The sequence below is a fragment of the Kogia breviceps genome, chromosome 1, assembly GCF_026419965.1.
Source record: "Kogia breviceps isolate mKogBre1 chromosome 1, mKogBre1 haplotype 1, whole genome shotgun sequence".
In the NCBI taxonomy this organism is placed as follows: domain Eukaryota; kingdom Metazoa; phylum Chordata; class Mammalia; order Artiodactyla; family Physeteridae; genus Kogia; species Kogia breviceps.
This window is the reverse complement of record NC_081310.1, coordinates 89,103,197-89,119,343: the sequence shown is the minus strand read 5'-3', so window position 1 is coordinate 89,119,343 and position 16,147 is coordinate 89,103,197. Positions and strand designations below refer to the sequence as shown.

The 16,147-nt window shown below is 39.6% G+C and overlaps 1 protein-coding gene across 1 annotated transcript in view; it reads left to right on the top strand.

The window, feature by feature from the left end:
• The first annotated feature begins 643 nt into the window (after positions 1-643).
• The window catches only part of LOC131764220 (olfactory receptor 10J3-like), a 70,522-nt gene continuing 55,018 nt past the window's right edge, over positions 644-16,147 (top strand). Inside the window, exons 1-2 of the mRNA XM_067025302.1 lie at positions 644-787; positions 8,271-8,453. Coding sequence (XP_066881403.1) covers positions 644-787; positions 8,271-8,453 — 327 coding nt within the window. The remainder of the gene's footprint in view (positions 788-8,270; positions 8,454-16,147) is intronic.

Below are 16,147 nucleotides of genomic sequence, written 5' to 3'. Positions count from 1 at the left end.
CCGATCCTCTGTGCGGGAATCTCCCCGCTTTGCCCTCCGCACCCCTGTGGCTACGCTCTCTTCCGCGGCTCTGAAGCTTCCCCCCTCCGCCACCCGCAGTCTCTGCTCGCAAAGGGGCTTCTAGTGTGTGGAAACCTTTCCTCCTTCACGGCTCCCTCCCACTGGTGCAGGTCCAGTCCCTATTCTTTTGTCTCTGTTTATTATTTTTTCTTTTGCCCTACCCAGGTATGTGGGGTGTTTCTTGCCTTTTGGAACGTCTGATGTCTTCTGCTAGCGTTCAGTGGGTGTTCTGTAGGAGCAGTTCCACGTGTAGATGTATTTCTGATGTGGGGAGGAAGGTGATCTCCGTGTCTTACTCTTCCACCATCTTCCTCAACTCCCCTTCCCCTATTTTCTATACAGCATTTTTCTTTAGTTCTGCAAATATCTCTGGAAAGTGTGAATTTACAGTATTTTACCTGAATGTGGGAGGGGCAGTGACATTGCTATGTAGAGTGGAGAAGGAACCCTCATTTTACATATTCTGGAAGAGCCACATTTAGAGAATTAAGAAAGTTGGAATGAAGTCATTGTCGACAACTCTGAAGGATCTGAGATCTATCTTCCTTCCAAGCTTACAAGTGAGCCTAACATAGTTCCATGGATGCGGGTAAAAGATGCAAGACACCTTGGACTGAAGCAAAAGACATTAATACTCACACCAATAGAATTGACATTTGCACCAGTTCTCCAAGCCCCAGTTCTTTCAGAGGAACACAAAGAGAGCCAGGAAATACCTGAGCATGTAGTGAGTTGCATTAGAAAAGTGGAACTCTAAGCTTAGGGAACCTGAGTCTGAGATAATATAAGTAAGCCTGCCTACTCTATGCTCCAGAGAGAGACACTCTATCTTCCAAGGCTGTTCACTATAAAAGTACCCTTGAAATAATAATCAGGAACAAAGGCAGTCAGTGTGTCTGCTCACAAGACATGCAGAAGTGCAAGAGACCCAAGGAGAACTGTCAGAGTTGAAATATGTACAGCAAAGTCTAAAAGGGAAGGACGACGTGTTGTGTGTGACAGTGGGTGGGCATAAATGTTGGCTTCTATAATAAAGTGTAGAAATATGAGCATCACCTATGGAGGAAAAGCAGCGTGGCTTTTATAAGGGGAATGTATCCTTTAAGAGGCTAGATGAACCATTTGCTGTATAATATAAGAGAAATAATATACTTTTAGCTCAAAAATTGGAAGAGCTCTCTCTCTAACATTTGAGCCATTAAAATGAAGGTTTATTATGGTTATATTAGAGGTAGGTAATAAGGTCAAGATTAATGGTTATTTATCTTCATAGAAATGTATATACTCCTCAAAGGTGTGAAGATATAAAGTCAAATGAAGATAAATGGCAGGAATTTCTTTGCAGCTGTCAGGAAGAGGCAGGTAAATTTCAGTGAGAAAATGAAAAATAATGCATTAGAAAAGGAGAGCATAGAGTACGATTAAAGCACAAAGTGCTCTGAGTTATTAATTAAAAAGAAAGTATAATTTGAAGTTACTGTGGGCTATTCCTCAGAATGTAGGGCTAGATGATTTTTTTTTAAAGATGGATTTAATCAGGGAGCATTAAAAACAAAAGCAAGAACCCTCATACAAATCCTTGGTTCACCTTCATGCAGTGCGGGTGACTCCCCATCCATGCTACTTGAGAAGGATCAGAGAAGAGCTGGTAAATGCCCCCGTGAGAGTGGCAAGTGCTCCCGTGTGCAAGTAGCGTGATAAGACAGAGACTCTGAAGTCTGTAGTGGTAGGAGCAGAGAAGGGATGTGATTTTACTTCAATACATTATGAATGGAGTGAACAGAGCTAATACAGGTTCATTCAACTGACACAATATTAGGAAGTACACAATGATGTATTTAGTTCAATCAAATTCAACCTTTGTATTTTGGAAAATTCCACACACCAAGGCACTCTTCAGCTTCAGGGTCTCAGCTGGGTTTCTCTTTTTTCCTTACAGGAGGCCCCAAGGACTTAGTCTCTTTAAAGCTGCTATGAACCGCAGAGCCTAGACCCATTCAGAACCACACTTGTTTCCTAAAAGTGACATGATTGTCTTTAATAATGGTGAAAGTCGTGGTGAACATTTTTTGAGATCTTACTTTGTGTCCGTCATTTTGCTCAATGCTTTATGCATTAACCTATTTGAGCCTTACAGTATTCTTCTGAGTTAAGAACTAGTATTGTATGGATAAGGAAAGTATGTTACAGAGAGGATCAGACCTTGCCTAAGGTGAAATAAGATTCAATCGTAGGAACCTATGACTTCAGAGCCTCTGTACTTGACTGTAGTGATTCTCTTACTGCTTCATCTCTATCTTTATAAATGCTGGTCCCTCTAACTAGATGTCTGCAGTGACACATGCATCATTCACCTTTTCCTTACTGTCTTGGCTAATACCTCCTTGATAGTATAGTCTGGCTCTACTGCTGAGTTAGATGCCCCTCCTTTATGTTTCCATACCATCTTATACTAATCTCCATCATAGCACTCATTACTCTGTACTGTCATTCCCATTTACCCTTCTCCTCTAATGATGTTCTGAGTTCCTTAACATTAGGGATTCTTTCCAATTCATTATTCAGTCAATAAATATTTACTGAGAAACAAGTATGTAGTAGCCATTGAATCCATAGATCTTAGCACATAGTAGAGGAAGCAGAAATATTTGATGGACAAATAAATTAATCAATACTCTTCTTTGGAATTCCTCTGCCCTTAAGATTAATTGTGGATTTTTTTGCACTAATCTCACAGAAAAATATAGGAGTTAATTGCATAACCACATTGAATAAAATATAAAACAAATTACATTCATGCAGGCTTCCTGTAATTATTGCCTTTTATCTTTAGCTTCCAATTCCCACTCTGAACTGATCACTGCAAGTCTTCCTAGTTAAGCACTTCATGCTTAAGGATCTCTGCTGGTGGGAAGCCTCAAACCTTGTATATACTTAGAGTTGACTTATATAACATGTACTAGGTGCCAGACACTTTTCTAACCACTTTGCATAAATCAACAAGTTAGTCCTCACAACAACTCTGTGAAGACAGTGCCCTCATTAAGCCCCTTTAGAGATAAAGAAACCCAGACACAAAGAAGTTAAGTAACTTGCCTATGGTTACATTGTTAGGAATTGGAGGAAAGAGGATTCAGTCCTGGGCAGTGTGAATCTAGAGTCCGTGCTTTTAATCATTGGGTCCTATTGACTCTCATTACTCTATTTCCTCTAGAGGCATAAGGATGGGAAATTGCATTTTGACACATTGTTTGTGAGAGATCGTTTGGTAAAAATTTTGTAGAGAAGAACAATACTCTATTAAATACTCTTTAAAGTTTAGGATGCTCATAGTCTTTAACTTTGCATTTTCACTTCCTGGTGTTCACTGATGTGTGAAATGGCATGTTTATAGAGTTTTCTATTTCAGAATTGTTTACAATGGCAACAGCTAGAAAAAAAAAAGGACCAAAACATCCATCAGTAATAAACTTGGTTAACAAAAATGATATATCTATAAAGTAGAAAGTTATGCCACCATTGAAAAAAATTCAGATAATTATTTAAGTGCTCTACAGAAGGACATCCCAGATATTGTTAAATATAGTGGGGAAAGCATTAATGTGTATGTGAACACATATGTGCTTTTATATTAGCTAGTATATGCAAGGCATCTCTGTATTTATATACTGTATATTGCCTGGAAGGAATATAGGGTGGAGGGGTGAAGGAGGAAGTGTGCTTACTGACTATGTTAACGTGACTTTTCTATTTAGTTGTTTTCGTAATACAACTTTACTCTTCCATTACTTTCATCAGCATGGCATTACTATTCCAAAACATTCTTGCCCAGGAAGACAAAAGTTGTATATAACTTTATTGTTCTTCTTAGGAACCTCTACCAAAAACTTATGTCAATGACCATCAAACTGTTTGGATTTTTAATAAATAGCATCAAATGACTGTTAATGCTCTAAGGAAATTGAAACTCTAATCACAAAAGTATTGTTGAGTCTATCAGTCCTAAGTTATTAAATCATGATCCTTACCCAATCCTAATCAAGTCCATGAATTGAAAGACTGGCATACAACATACTCCAAAACTTTGTAAATAGCCTAACTTTGCACTTCCTTCTAACTTTGCACTACTACTTTGTCAAGGTGGTATTCTCCCTTATCAAAGTAAGGATAATCTCAGCCTTGTTTATCAGTAGGTTATTTGGGTAGTATTTTCAAGGAACCAGCATCCTAAAAGCAACAGGAAGGAAACTGAAAGAAGAATAATATTTAACTATAAACCTGTTTTACTTTTGGATTGCTGTGCAATGTTTGTGTATTACTTGTTCAACAAAAGAATTGGAAGAAAGGAAGGAGGAAAGAATGAAAGAAAGAAATTAAGGTATTGGATGGGAACACTTCAAGAGAGAATTTAAATGAAAAATCCCAGACATCAGTCCTTTGTCATTTCAATATGTAGAGGCAAAGTAGGAGCAACCAACAGGGAAACAACATCTATGATACGACTGAGCTAAAAAAAAAAAAAAAAAAAAAAAAAGTTCCGAATGCTTTAAAATTCTTAGATTGAAGCAGGATCATTTGTAGAAGAAAGGGGGAGAGGAGGACTGTAATTTACGTTTGTGGTTGTGATTAAATTTCATGAATTCTAGAACACCTTAGATGCAAGGGGCAAGTAAACTTTAATGTCTCCATATTAAATTCATTGTTTCTTAAGTAACGGAGTCATTGTTTGGAGGGGAGGAAAGATTCCGGCTGCACCAATTCAGGTAAGCAAGACAGAGAGTAGAGTTAACTTGCCACACTGGCATGCCATTTCTTCCTCAATAAATCCAGTGGTCTGGGTCCTGTCTGGAGAGAAAGTGCTGTGCAGAAGGAGAAAAGAGCTGGAATTGAAGTTGGAGATCCAGCACAGACTGCTTTCTCCTAAGAAAAGATATTTGCCTGTATCTTCCGTCCTCAGTTTCCACTGTGGGTTCAGTGGCCAACCCCCCTTCCAAATTTGATGAGAAACATTAATATATCCATCCAAGAAAGACATGACACAAAGAAAGCCACATGTGGAAACATTATAGTCAAATTGTTAAATGCCAAAGACAAAGAGAAAATCATGAAATCAAAAAGAGATAAACAACTCATCACATACAAGGGCCCCTACATAAGATTAACAGCTGACTTTTCTTCAGATAGTAGAGTCCAGAGTCAATAAAACACATCTAAATTGGTGGGGGGAAAATCCTGTCCATCAATAACTCTTTTTTTTCCCCCAAGTTTTCTTTTAAAGGAAATGTTTAAAGTACCCAACCTTAAAAAGTGACTTCAGGGAAAAAAATGCAAGTAACTGTGGATCTGAAGAATGTCCGTAGGGAATGATCTATAGCTTCCTCTTAAATAAAATCTGAAGCTTTCAAAGCATAATGCCCAAGGTCTTAAGATCAAGAATTCTATATTTATCAAAACTATCATTCAAAAATGAAGGTGAGGGCTTCCCTGGTGGCGCAGTGGTTGAGAGTCCGCCTGCCGATGCAGGGGACGCGGGTTCGTGCCCCGGTCCGGGAGGATCCCACATGCCGCGGAGCGGCTGGACCCGTGAGCCATGGCCGCTGAGCCTGGGTGTCTGGAGCCTGTGCTCTGCAACGGGAGAGGCCACAGCAGTGAGAGACCTGCATACCACAAAAAAAAAAAAAAAAAAAATGAAGGTGAAATAAAGACATTTCCAGGTAATCAAAGACTGGAGAGTATTTGTTGATAGCAGACCTGCCTTACAAGAATACAAGAGGAAGTTTTACAGGCTGAAAGGAAGTAACACTCGACAACAATTGGAGCCCATACAAAAATATAAATAATACCAGTTATAGTAATTACATAAAGTATAAATGTATGCTCTTATTCAGATTAAATTTTGATATCAAAAGTGGTCATTTACCTTTCCCTTCCTACCCCAGCACTGGCTCCCATGGTGGTTTCATGCATGAATCTCTGTTCCAGTAAACTATGACTCCTTATATTTGCCTGTCTCTGCAATCTTAGGGGCTGTAGTATTCCCTGTGTCCTCACCTTTCTTATGGATTCAAGAACTGTTGATTTTTCAGCCTGAACTTTCACTTTCTTTCATTAGGATACAATGGTGTGTTCCATGCTCCTTACATGTGGAACCAGGAACCAGAATTCCCAATCAGATTTTTTTGTCAAAAAAATCCTTTCGAATAAATCCCCTTTCAAGCATCAATTGAATTAATTCTAGATTTAGTTAACTGTATGTGTTATTATAGTTTATTTCAGTTTATGGTGTACACTGAACATTTTAAGTTTGAATTTTATGCTGTAGACCATATATTGACCTCATAGAAATCTCAAGAACTAGAATCAGTGGGCATCAATTTAGAGGGCTATATACTTATAATATTAACAATAGGCTGAGGTTATAAGAAAAATTTTTTTTAAGTTTGTACTTGAAGCTCACTTTTATGCTGGCCCTAGTTGTATCACACAGCACATCACCAGTCACCTGAAACCTTGACACCAGTGACTTTATTTACAATATTTCTGTCTGGTGAGAAGAGATTTTAATATCCTTCCAATAATCCTGGAAAAGAGCTTTATTATCTACAGTTATGTCAAGGCATTCTTGACATCTTTATTTTTAAGTGTTACAGACTCTGATTAGAGTTGGTCATTGAGATCAACTGATTTTAACCTTTGCTGATCTCACTATCATGTTTGAAGTAAGCTCTAAAGGCATAGCTTTACCAGATGCTCACTATGGTGAGATGAGAAACACAGAGGCAATGTCTTCTTCTGGCTAATGCTATCCTGAAAATGGTAGAAATAATGAAGATATAAGGGTCAAAAGAACAATTGCAAAGGTAGTAGTCAGAAGACTGTCAGTGACAGGATCAGTGATTGGACTAGCAGAAACCAGGTCCAACATGACTTAGACATAACAGAGAAAATGATCAGTGAGTGGATCACAAAAGGTTAGCTAGAGAGTGGCCACAGCCTGAACCAGTGATAGAAGCAATCCTGTTGCACACACTGAGGATGCCAGCTTGACACAGGTCCTCTAGTTCTCGAACTGAGTAAGAGCGGGTTGCAGGTGCCAGTGAAAAGGTATTACCCCATTACTGCTATGGGTTGGGGATAAGAAAGTGAAGAAGATGATGATCTGTGTCTCACAGTTCTCCAAGGAGATACTGATTCTTGCCTACAAGACTTGAAAGCAAAATGAGATAATTCCCATGCTGAACATCTTTGAACGAAACAGGACACCAAAAAAGAAACACGGAGAATGTGAAAGTGATAGCTAGTAAAGATTATAGTCCCAATGATGACATTATCAGCCACTGTTATGAAGTATAGGCTTAGGGGCAGAAAAAAACATTCTTGAAAAATAACTCACTCACCTCTACGTATACCATTTCATTGAAAAATTTCACATTAGGAAGAGATTTAGAGAAAGTCAACATTATTAACACCAGGTACTGTCCTTTTTCTCTAGGGAGTATACTCTATAGATCAAGAAAGAGACATGTCAAAATTTACTTCAAAAGAGCATTGACCTCCATGTCTGGAAACATGGCTAGTAGGGTAGCCTGAATGGCCCTCCCAAAGCCTGGCCATGTACTAGTCATCTTCTCTACACAAAGAAGCAGGAAAGGAGAGCCCAGGACTCAGGATACTGTTCTGGCACACTCCCGGGGCACATACTTTGTGTTGGCAGTCACATTGACAGAGATGAATGGATCAATCCCAGATATTCATCCTCCTTCCCTGTGTTGCTGCCTCCTCATTGTGTCATCAAAGGCCCAGATCATTGATGAGTACAGAAGGTGTTGAAGTGCCAGGCTCACTCAACACCTGCATCTTCTTTGACCTGAACCCACCTCTTTAATGATCAAGTAAAGTAGTTATTTTCATAATTCTGCTGTTCATCTTATGTTGAAACTTTCCCTCCCTCCAACCCCTGTCCTAAATTTAGTAAATCATGAAAAACTTCTTAATTTGTTCTCAAGGATGGTGAGCTTTTGGCCAGTGGAAGAGCACTAATGTTCCTCTAGGCCTCAGACATTATTCAGTAGTGCTGCTCAGAGTACTGTGTAATCTGTTGTATAGTTAGAACCTCACCTCTCCCTTTCCTTTGTCCAGTTCATTCAGATCCAGATCTTCCTTAGAGTTTAGGCCAAACTCTACTGCTGTTACCGAGATCCTCTTTAAAGATTTCTCCATCTTTGGGTGCTAGCACAGCCTTGTTCTCTTTTTTTGTCCTTTGGACTTTGTACCTGCTGACTCTCTCTGGCATTGTCATCCTTGTGACTATCATTTGCTTGGGTTGTCACCTCCATACTCTGTTGTACTTCTTCCTGAGCATGCTGTTCATCTCTGAGACCTGCTACACTCTGGTCCCTACATTCTGTCTGGCCTCCTGAGCCCACTGCCATTCAAGACTATGCCATCTAGCTCTTGAATGCATGAGCTATTTCATGTATGCAACAAACAACTGTTTCCTGTTCATGGCCATGCAGTATGAACACCATGTGACCATCTGCAACCCCCCTATGGGATTCAGTCATTGTATTAGAGTTTTCCGGAGAAACAGAACCAAGAGAATATATACTGATATATGTAAGAGATTTATTATAGGGATTGGCTCACATGCTTATGGAGGCCAAGAAGTCCCACAGTGTGACCTCTGAAAGGTGAATAGCCAGGAAGGCTGGTGGTATCATTTAGTCTGAGTCTGAGGGCCTGAGGATCAGGGGGCAAATGGTATAAATCCCAGTTTCAGTCTGAAAGCCTGAGAACCAGGAATGCTGATGTCTGAAGGCAGGAGAAGATGGATATCTCAGCTCAAGCAGAGACAATTTGCCCTTCCTCTGCCTTTTGGTTCTATTCAGGCTCTCAACAGATTGGATAATGCCTGCCCGCCTCCATCATTTACCTGAAGCCTAAGTCCCAGAGTTCCCTGGGGCAGGACAGACTCATCTCAGTGACCTACACCGTCCTCACTCCCTGGTGGACTTTGTCATGTTCAACCTAAGGAACAAGGAGGTCAAAGGTGCTCTTCACACAGCCATGGTTAAGATACCACTCAGGGACTTCCCTGGTGGTCCAGTGGTAAAGAACCCACCTTACAATGCAGGGGACGTGGGTTTGATCCCTGGTCAGGGAACTAAGGTCCCACATGCGGCAGGGCAACTAAGCCCGCGTGCTACAAACCACAGAGCCCACGTGCTCTGGACCCTGCACGCTGCAACTAGAGAGAGAAAACCCACATGCCACAACTAGAGAGAAGCCTGTGCGCCGCAAAGAACGATCCCACATGCCTAACAAAGATCCTGCGTGCCGCAACTAAGACCTGATGCAGCCAAAAATAAATAAATAATCTTTTTTTTTTTAAAGGTACTACTCAACTCTCAGTGCATTCAGACTGTGACAGCTTCTCTTCATGTACTCACTCTTCCAAAGTGTTTACAGTCAGGAACGCTCTCCACTACACCAGGTGCCTCCTTGGGGTCTGCTCGTGCAATGGCATCTCAGGAGACGGCTCCTCTCAGACTGCCAGTCACATTCCCATGATACCAGGTACAAGGCCCCGAGTCTGGTCAGTTCTTAGTTTTGGTGAATAATACAAAAAAAGGGAAGATTCATGTTAGACACCTTGGAAAAAGCTCCAGGAATTTTATTCTGCTTTGAGGTCAGGGAACCTTCAGAAGGGAAGATGACATTTGTCAATTTAGCTGTCTGTCATACAACTTCCCATCATGTTTTTGTTTACAAACTTTGGTACAAGTGCACTGGTCTCTCACCCCCACCCTGTAAAACCTGGGCTGAGCCTTGCCTGTATGCTCTTTCTCCTTCCTACTAATACCTCATGTGGGCCCTGCCCACCATTAACATGAGGTGTAAAGACTGGGACTTACTATCACACTGATGATAAAATTCTTTATCTTTGCACATACTTTACAGGCAATTTGCACATACAGGATTTTACTTGATCCTCAGTGAAGCCTGTAAGATAGGCATGACAACAGTTATCATCCCTATTTTGTAAATGAAGAAAGTAACACAAAGATAGGATTGATTTGCCCAGGCATATAAAACTAGGCAGCTGCAGAGGCAGGATTTAGATCTAGTTCTTCTACTGTTGGTTCTTGCTCTTTCTAATTAATCAGTTTACAAGAAGCAGAAATTTCTTGAGCAAAGTTAGCACCTTCTGTGAATAGCATAGGGAGGACGGCTGCTGGCCTATAGGGTGCCTTGTGTGTATTTGAGGAAAAAAACATTCCATCCCCTCCTCTAGATACTGCTGTCAGAAGTTGCCATAGTTATTTTACTGCCTCTCCCGGGAAGTCATCATAAATCTATGATGCCTAAAATGTGAATGGCACTCCCTTAGATGTGGCACTGTCACGTACTCCACAACCTGCAGAATCCTATGCTGTGATTCTGACTGTACAGATGAAAGAGAGGCCTAGAAACAAGTAAATGCCAGTTTCTTTCCCAGAGTCTTTATTTAGTCCTGGATTGTCTGAAAGGCTGAAGTCACTGACTGATATTATCCACTAGAATACCTCCAATTTCTCTAAATCAAGTCTGGTCAAGAGAATGTTTAAAACGTATAAGTTGTGGAGTTATTACAAAGGTGAGACCCAACACGGGGATCCTAGACAGGACTAGCCTCTCTGGGTCCTGTAAACCAGAACCATCCCCAAATCTAGCAAGAGGTAGTGGTACAAATTTACATGCATTGAGTTAAATGCCATGGCTACTCACCCTGCCAGCATCCTAGGATATCTTCCTAACCAGAGCTCACACATACAGGGGCTATGATGTTAAATTCCCAGTTCTGAGCCTGGTGGGTCTTGTTCTTCTATCAAAGAAAAAAACATGCATGCTTTAAGTAGTTACTGTATAACAAGCACTGTGTTTGAAATTATAGGGCTTCCCTGGTGGCAGAATGGTTAAGAATCCCCCTGTCAATGCAGGGGACATGGGTTCAAGCCCCGATCCGGGAAGATCCCACATGCTGCAGAGCACCTAAGCCCATGTGCCACAACTGCTGAGCCTGCGCTCTAGAGCTCACACACCACAACTACTGAAACCCACGTGCCTAGGGTGTGTGCTCCCCAACAAGAGAAGACACCACAATGAGAAGCCCGTGCACCACAAAAAAGAGTGCCCCCACTCACTGCAGCTAAAGAAAGCAATGAAGACCCAACGGAGCCTAAAATAAAAATAATAACACATATATATGGAATCAAAAAAAAAAAAGGTTCTGAAGAACCTAGGGCTAGGATAGGAGTAAAGACACAGACGTAGAGAATGGACTTGAGGACATGGGGAGAGGGGAGGGGTAAGCTGGGACGAAGTGAGAGAGTGGCATGGACATATATACACTACCAAATGTAAAATAGACAGCTGGTGGGAAGCAGCCACATAGCACAGGGAGATCAGCTTGGTGCTTTGTGGCCACCTAGAGGGGTGGGATAGGGAGGGTGGGAGGGAGACGCAAGAGGGAGGGGATATGGGGATATATGTATACGTATAGCTGATTCACTTTGTTATACAGCAGAAACTAATACAACACTGTAAAGCAATTATACTCCAATAAAGATGTAAAAAATAATAATTAAAAAAAAGAAATTATATAGTCAGTACCTAACTATACTTGTATTCTTTAAAACCTAATATATCAATTCTTTATTTCACTTATTTATTCAAGTGATATTTACTGAGGGCTTCATTACCTGTTCATATTGATGTGATGAAGCTGGTTCTTAGAAGGGTGGTATCATCCCAAACTTTTTGATCAAAGAACATTTTATTTTTTTTTCTTTTTCTTTTAAAATTTTTATTGGAGTATAGTTGCTTTACAATGTTGTGTTAGTTTCTGCTGTATAGCAAAGTGAATCAGCTATACGTATACATATATCCCCTCTTTATTGGATTTCCTTCCCATTTAGGTCACCACAGTGCATTGAGTAGAGCTCCCTGTGCTATACAGTAGGTTCTCATTAGTTATCTGTTTCATACATAGTAGTATATATATGTCAATCCCAGTCTCCCAATTCATCCCACCATCCCTTCCCCCCTTAGTCAAGGAACCCTTTAAACTCTTAAATTATTGAAGACCCTAACAGCTTTTGTTTATATGAGTTTACTGTAGTAACAATTAAAACTAAAAAAATAAGTATTTTTTATTAATTCATTTAAAGATAACAACAATAAACCTATTGGATGCTAACATAAATAACATGTTGTTATGAAAAACAAGTATAACCAAAACAAAAAAAATATTTAGGAGAATGGCACTGATTTACATTTTTACAAATTTTTTTTTTTTTTTTTTTTTTGGTACGCGGGCCTCTCACCGCTGTGGCCTCTCCAGTTGCGGAGCACAGGCTCCGGATGTGGAGGCTCAGCAGCCATGGCTCATGGGCCCAGCCGCTCAGCGGCATGTGGGATCTTCCCGGACCAGGGCACGAACCTGTATGCTCTGCATCAGCAGGCGGACTCTCAACCACTGCGCCACCAGGGAAGCCCACAAATCTTTTTAACATCTGGCTTTAATAGAAGATATCTGGATTCTTGGGTGTGCTTCTGTTCATGAACTGATGCCATATCACATATTATGTAGCCTCTGGAAAACTCCTCTCACAGGAGAGAATGAGTGAAAAAGATAATTAACGTCAGTATTATCATGAAAACAGTTTTGGCCTGACAGACCGTCTGAAAGGAATCCCCTAACCACTCTTTGAGCATGTCTGAGCAAGTGTATAAGACCTTGTGGTGTTGTGAGCTGTAGTTGCTTATGTTTCCCCTCCCTGCACTGACTACACTGACTTTAGAATTTAAAAGGGAGCTAGAAGTAGGAGTGGGGAAGCATCACTTCTTAGAAGTAGTGAGTAAAGGAACCAATGAGAGGTCACAGGTCTCTCTCATCTTTGGGCATTTCTGTGGTCCATTGGAAGGGGCATCAGAAAATGCCTGAGTGGGTGAGGGGAGGAAATGAGATGTAGAGCTGGGGTCAGGAGGTTCTAAGTGGGTCTCATCACCCATTAGTGTTTGGTATATGGGTAAGAGATGGGCTTTACAAAATGTGTTTTCCTGTTGATTTTCTGTTATTCCTGGATCCCAACCAGCAAATTGGAGCTTATGCTGTGCTTCATAGCATCGCTTTCTGAGAATCAAGTGAGACCCTTTTTCCTCCCTCCTGCCCTCCCTCCCTCCCTCCCTTCCTCCCTCCCTCCCTCCCTTCCTCCCTCCGTTGTTGGCTCTAAGCACACTGGAGTTCAGAGCCAAGAAATACAGTTTAAAAAAATCTAAAGAAAAAGAGCTTCATCACTGCATATATCTAAACGGCATCTATTAGTCATATTCCTTTCTTCTTTATCATGTGCCAAATTAGTATATGTGTACACAGCTGTTTTTTATTCTATTCTTAAGTATGGATCAATTTTGGCTATTTTTGTGCCAATTTTATGCTGTTTTAATTAATATAGATTTATGATTTATCTTGATATCTGCTAGATCAAGAAACCCATTGTAATTTTTTCTAAAAGTCTTGTCTATTTTAGCATATTACTAAATATAAGCCTTATGAAAGCAGTGATATTGTTTATCATTTTGATTGCTGCACCCCAGCAGCTTTAATAAAAGTGACACAGTGTAAGCCCTCAATAAATATTTGTTAAATAAAGGAATGAACTAATTTTAGAATTAGTTTTTCAGTGTACATGCAGCATCTTACTGGGATTGTTCATAGGATGGCACTGAATTTGTAGATTGACTTGGGAAGAATGGACATCTTTGCATCCTTAAATCTTCCCACCAATGGATATGGCTCCATTTATACAGTTCTTTCTTTAGGTCCTTCAGTAAAGTGACATAATATCCTCCAGGAGGATCTTGTCAATTTTTGCTGTATTTTTATAAGCTGCTCAGGCGTTTTGTTATTGCTGTAAATGGATATTTTTATATAACAGCTCTATTGAGCTATAACTCACAAAACATAAAGTTCACCCTTTGAAAGTGCACAATTTAGTGGTCTTTGTTAAATTCACAGAGTTGTGCAACTATCACCACTGTCTAATTTCAGAACATTTTCATCACGCTAAAAGATACCCTGCATTAGCAGCCACTCTCCATTTCTCCCCTTTCCTCAGCCACTCACAAACACTAATCTACTTTCTGTCTCTATGGATTTGCTCTTTCTGAACATTTTATATAAATGGAATCATACAATATGTTATCTTTTGTGATTAGCTTTTTTTGCTTAGTATGTCTTCAAAGTTCATCCATATTGTAGCATGTATCAATATTTCATTTATTTTTATGGCTAAATAATATTCTAATATATTGATAAACTCTATTTGTTTATCCATTCACCAGTTGGTTGAAATTTGGGTTGATTCCACATTTTAGGTGTTATGAATATAATGTTGCTATAGATGTTAATCTACAAGTTTTTGTGTGGACATGTGTTTTTATTTCTTTTAGATATATGCCTAGGAATGAATTGCTGCTGGATTCCATTTTGTTGAGGATTTTTGCATCTATATTCATAAGGAATATTGGTCTATAGTTTTTTTTTCTTGTTATGTCATTGTCTGGTTTTGATATTAAGATAATACTAGTCTCATAGAATGAGTTGAAAAGTGTTTCTTCCTCTTCTGTTTTTTGGAAGAATTTGTAAAGTATTGATATTAATTCTTAATGTTTTATTGACTTTACCAGGGAGACCGTCTGGTCCTGGGCTATTCTTTATGGGAGGTTTGTTCTTGTTATAGATCTATTTAGATTTTCTATTCCTTCTTAAGTGGATTTTGAGAACTTGTGTCTTTCTGGGAATTTTCCATTTTATATAGACTGTCTAATTTGTTGGCATACAGTTGTTCATATAATTCTCTTATCTTTTAAAGTTTCTGGAAGGTCACTGGTAATATCTTCTCTTTAATTTCTGATTTTGGCAATTTGCGTCCTGTCTCTTTTTCTCTTGGTCAGCTTAGCGTAAATGTTTGTCAACTTTGTTGGTTGTTTTAAAGAACCAACTTTTGTTTTTCCTAATTATTCTATTGTTTTCTATTATCTAATATCATTTATTTCCCCAATATATTTTTTTCCTTTTGTTTGCTTTAGATTTAGTTTGCTCTTCTTTTTCTAGGTTTTTAAGGTGAAATCCCAGGTTAATGACTTGGGAACTTTCTTCTTTTTTAATATACACATTTACATTTATAAACTTCTCTCTACGCACTGCTTTTTCTGTATTCCATAAATATTGGGATGTGTTTTCACTTTCATTCATCTTAAAGTACTTTCTAATTTTCTTTATGGTTTCTTCTTGGACACATCGGTTATTATTTAGGAGCGTGTTAGTAGCCACATAGCGAATTTTCCAAATTTCCTTTTTTTAAAAAATAAATTTATTTATTTAATTTTGGCTGCCTTGGGTCTTCGTTGCTTCACGTGGGCTTTCTCTAGTTGCGGTGAGTGGGGGCTAGCGTTGTGGTGCACGGGCGTCTCATTGCAGTGGCTTCTCTTGTGGAGCACGGGGCTCTAGGTGTATGGGCTTCAGTAGTTATGGTGCACGGGCTTAGTTGCTCTGTGACATGTGGGATCTTCCCGGACCAGGGCTCGAACCCGTGTCCCCTGCATTGGCAGTTGGATTCTTAACCACTGTGCCACCAGGGAAGTCCCAAATTTCCTTTTATAAGTGATTCCTAATTAGTTTCATTGCATTCAGGAAATATACATTTTTTGAAATCAATCCTTTTAAATTTACTGAGGCTTACTTAAGGGTCTAACATATGTTCTGTCCTGAAGAATGTCCCTTGTTGAGAACAATGTGTATTTTGATAGGGTGGAATGTTCCTTGGATGTCTGTTCTAGTTGGTTCGTAGTGTTGTTCAAGTCTTCTGTTTACATGTTGATCTTATGCCTAGTTGTTTTATCCATTATTGAAGACGGAGTATTAAGGTCTCCAACTATTATTATTGAATAGTCTATTTCTTCCTTCAATCTGTCAGTTTTTGCTCCATGTATGTTGGGGCTTTCTTGTTAGCAACACATACAATTTATAATTATTATGTTTCCC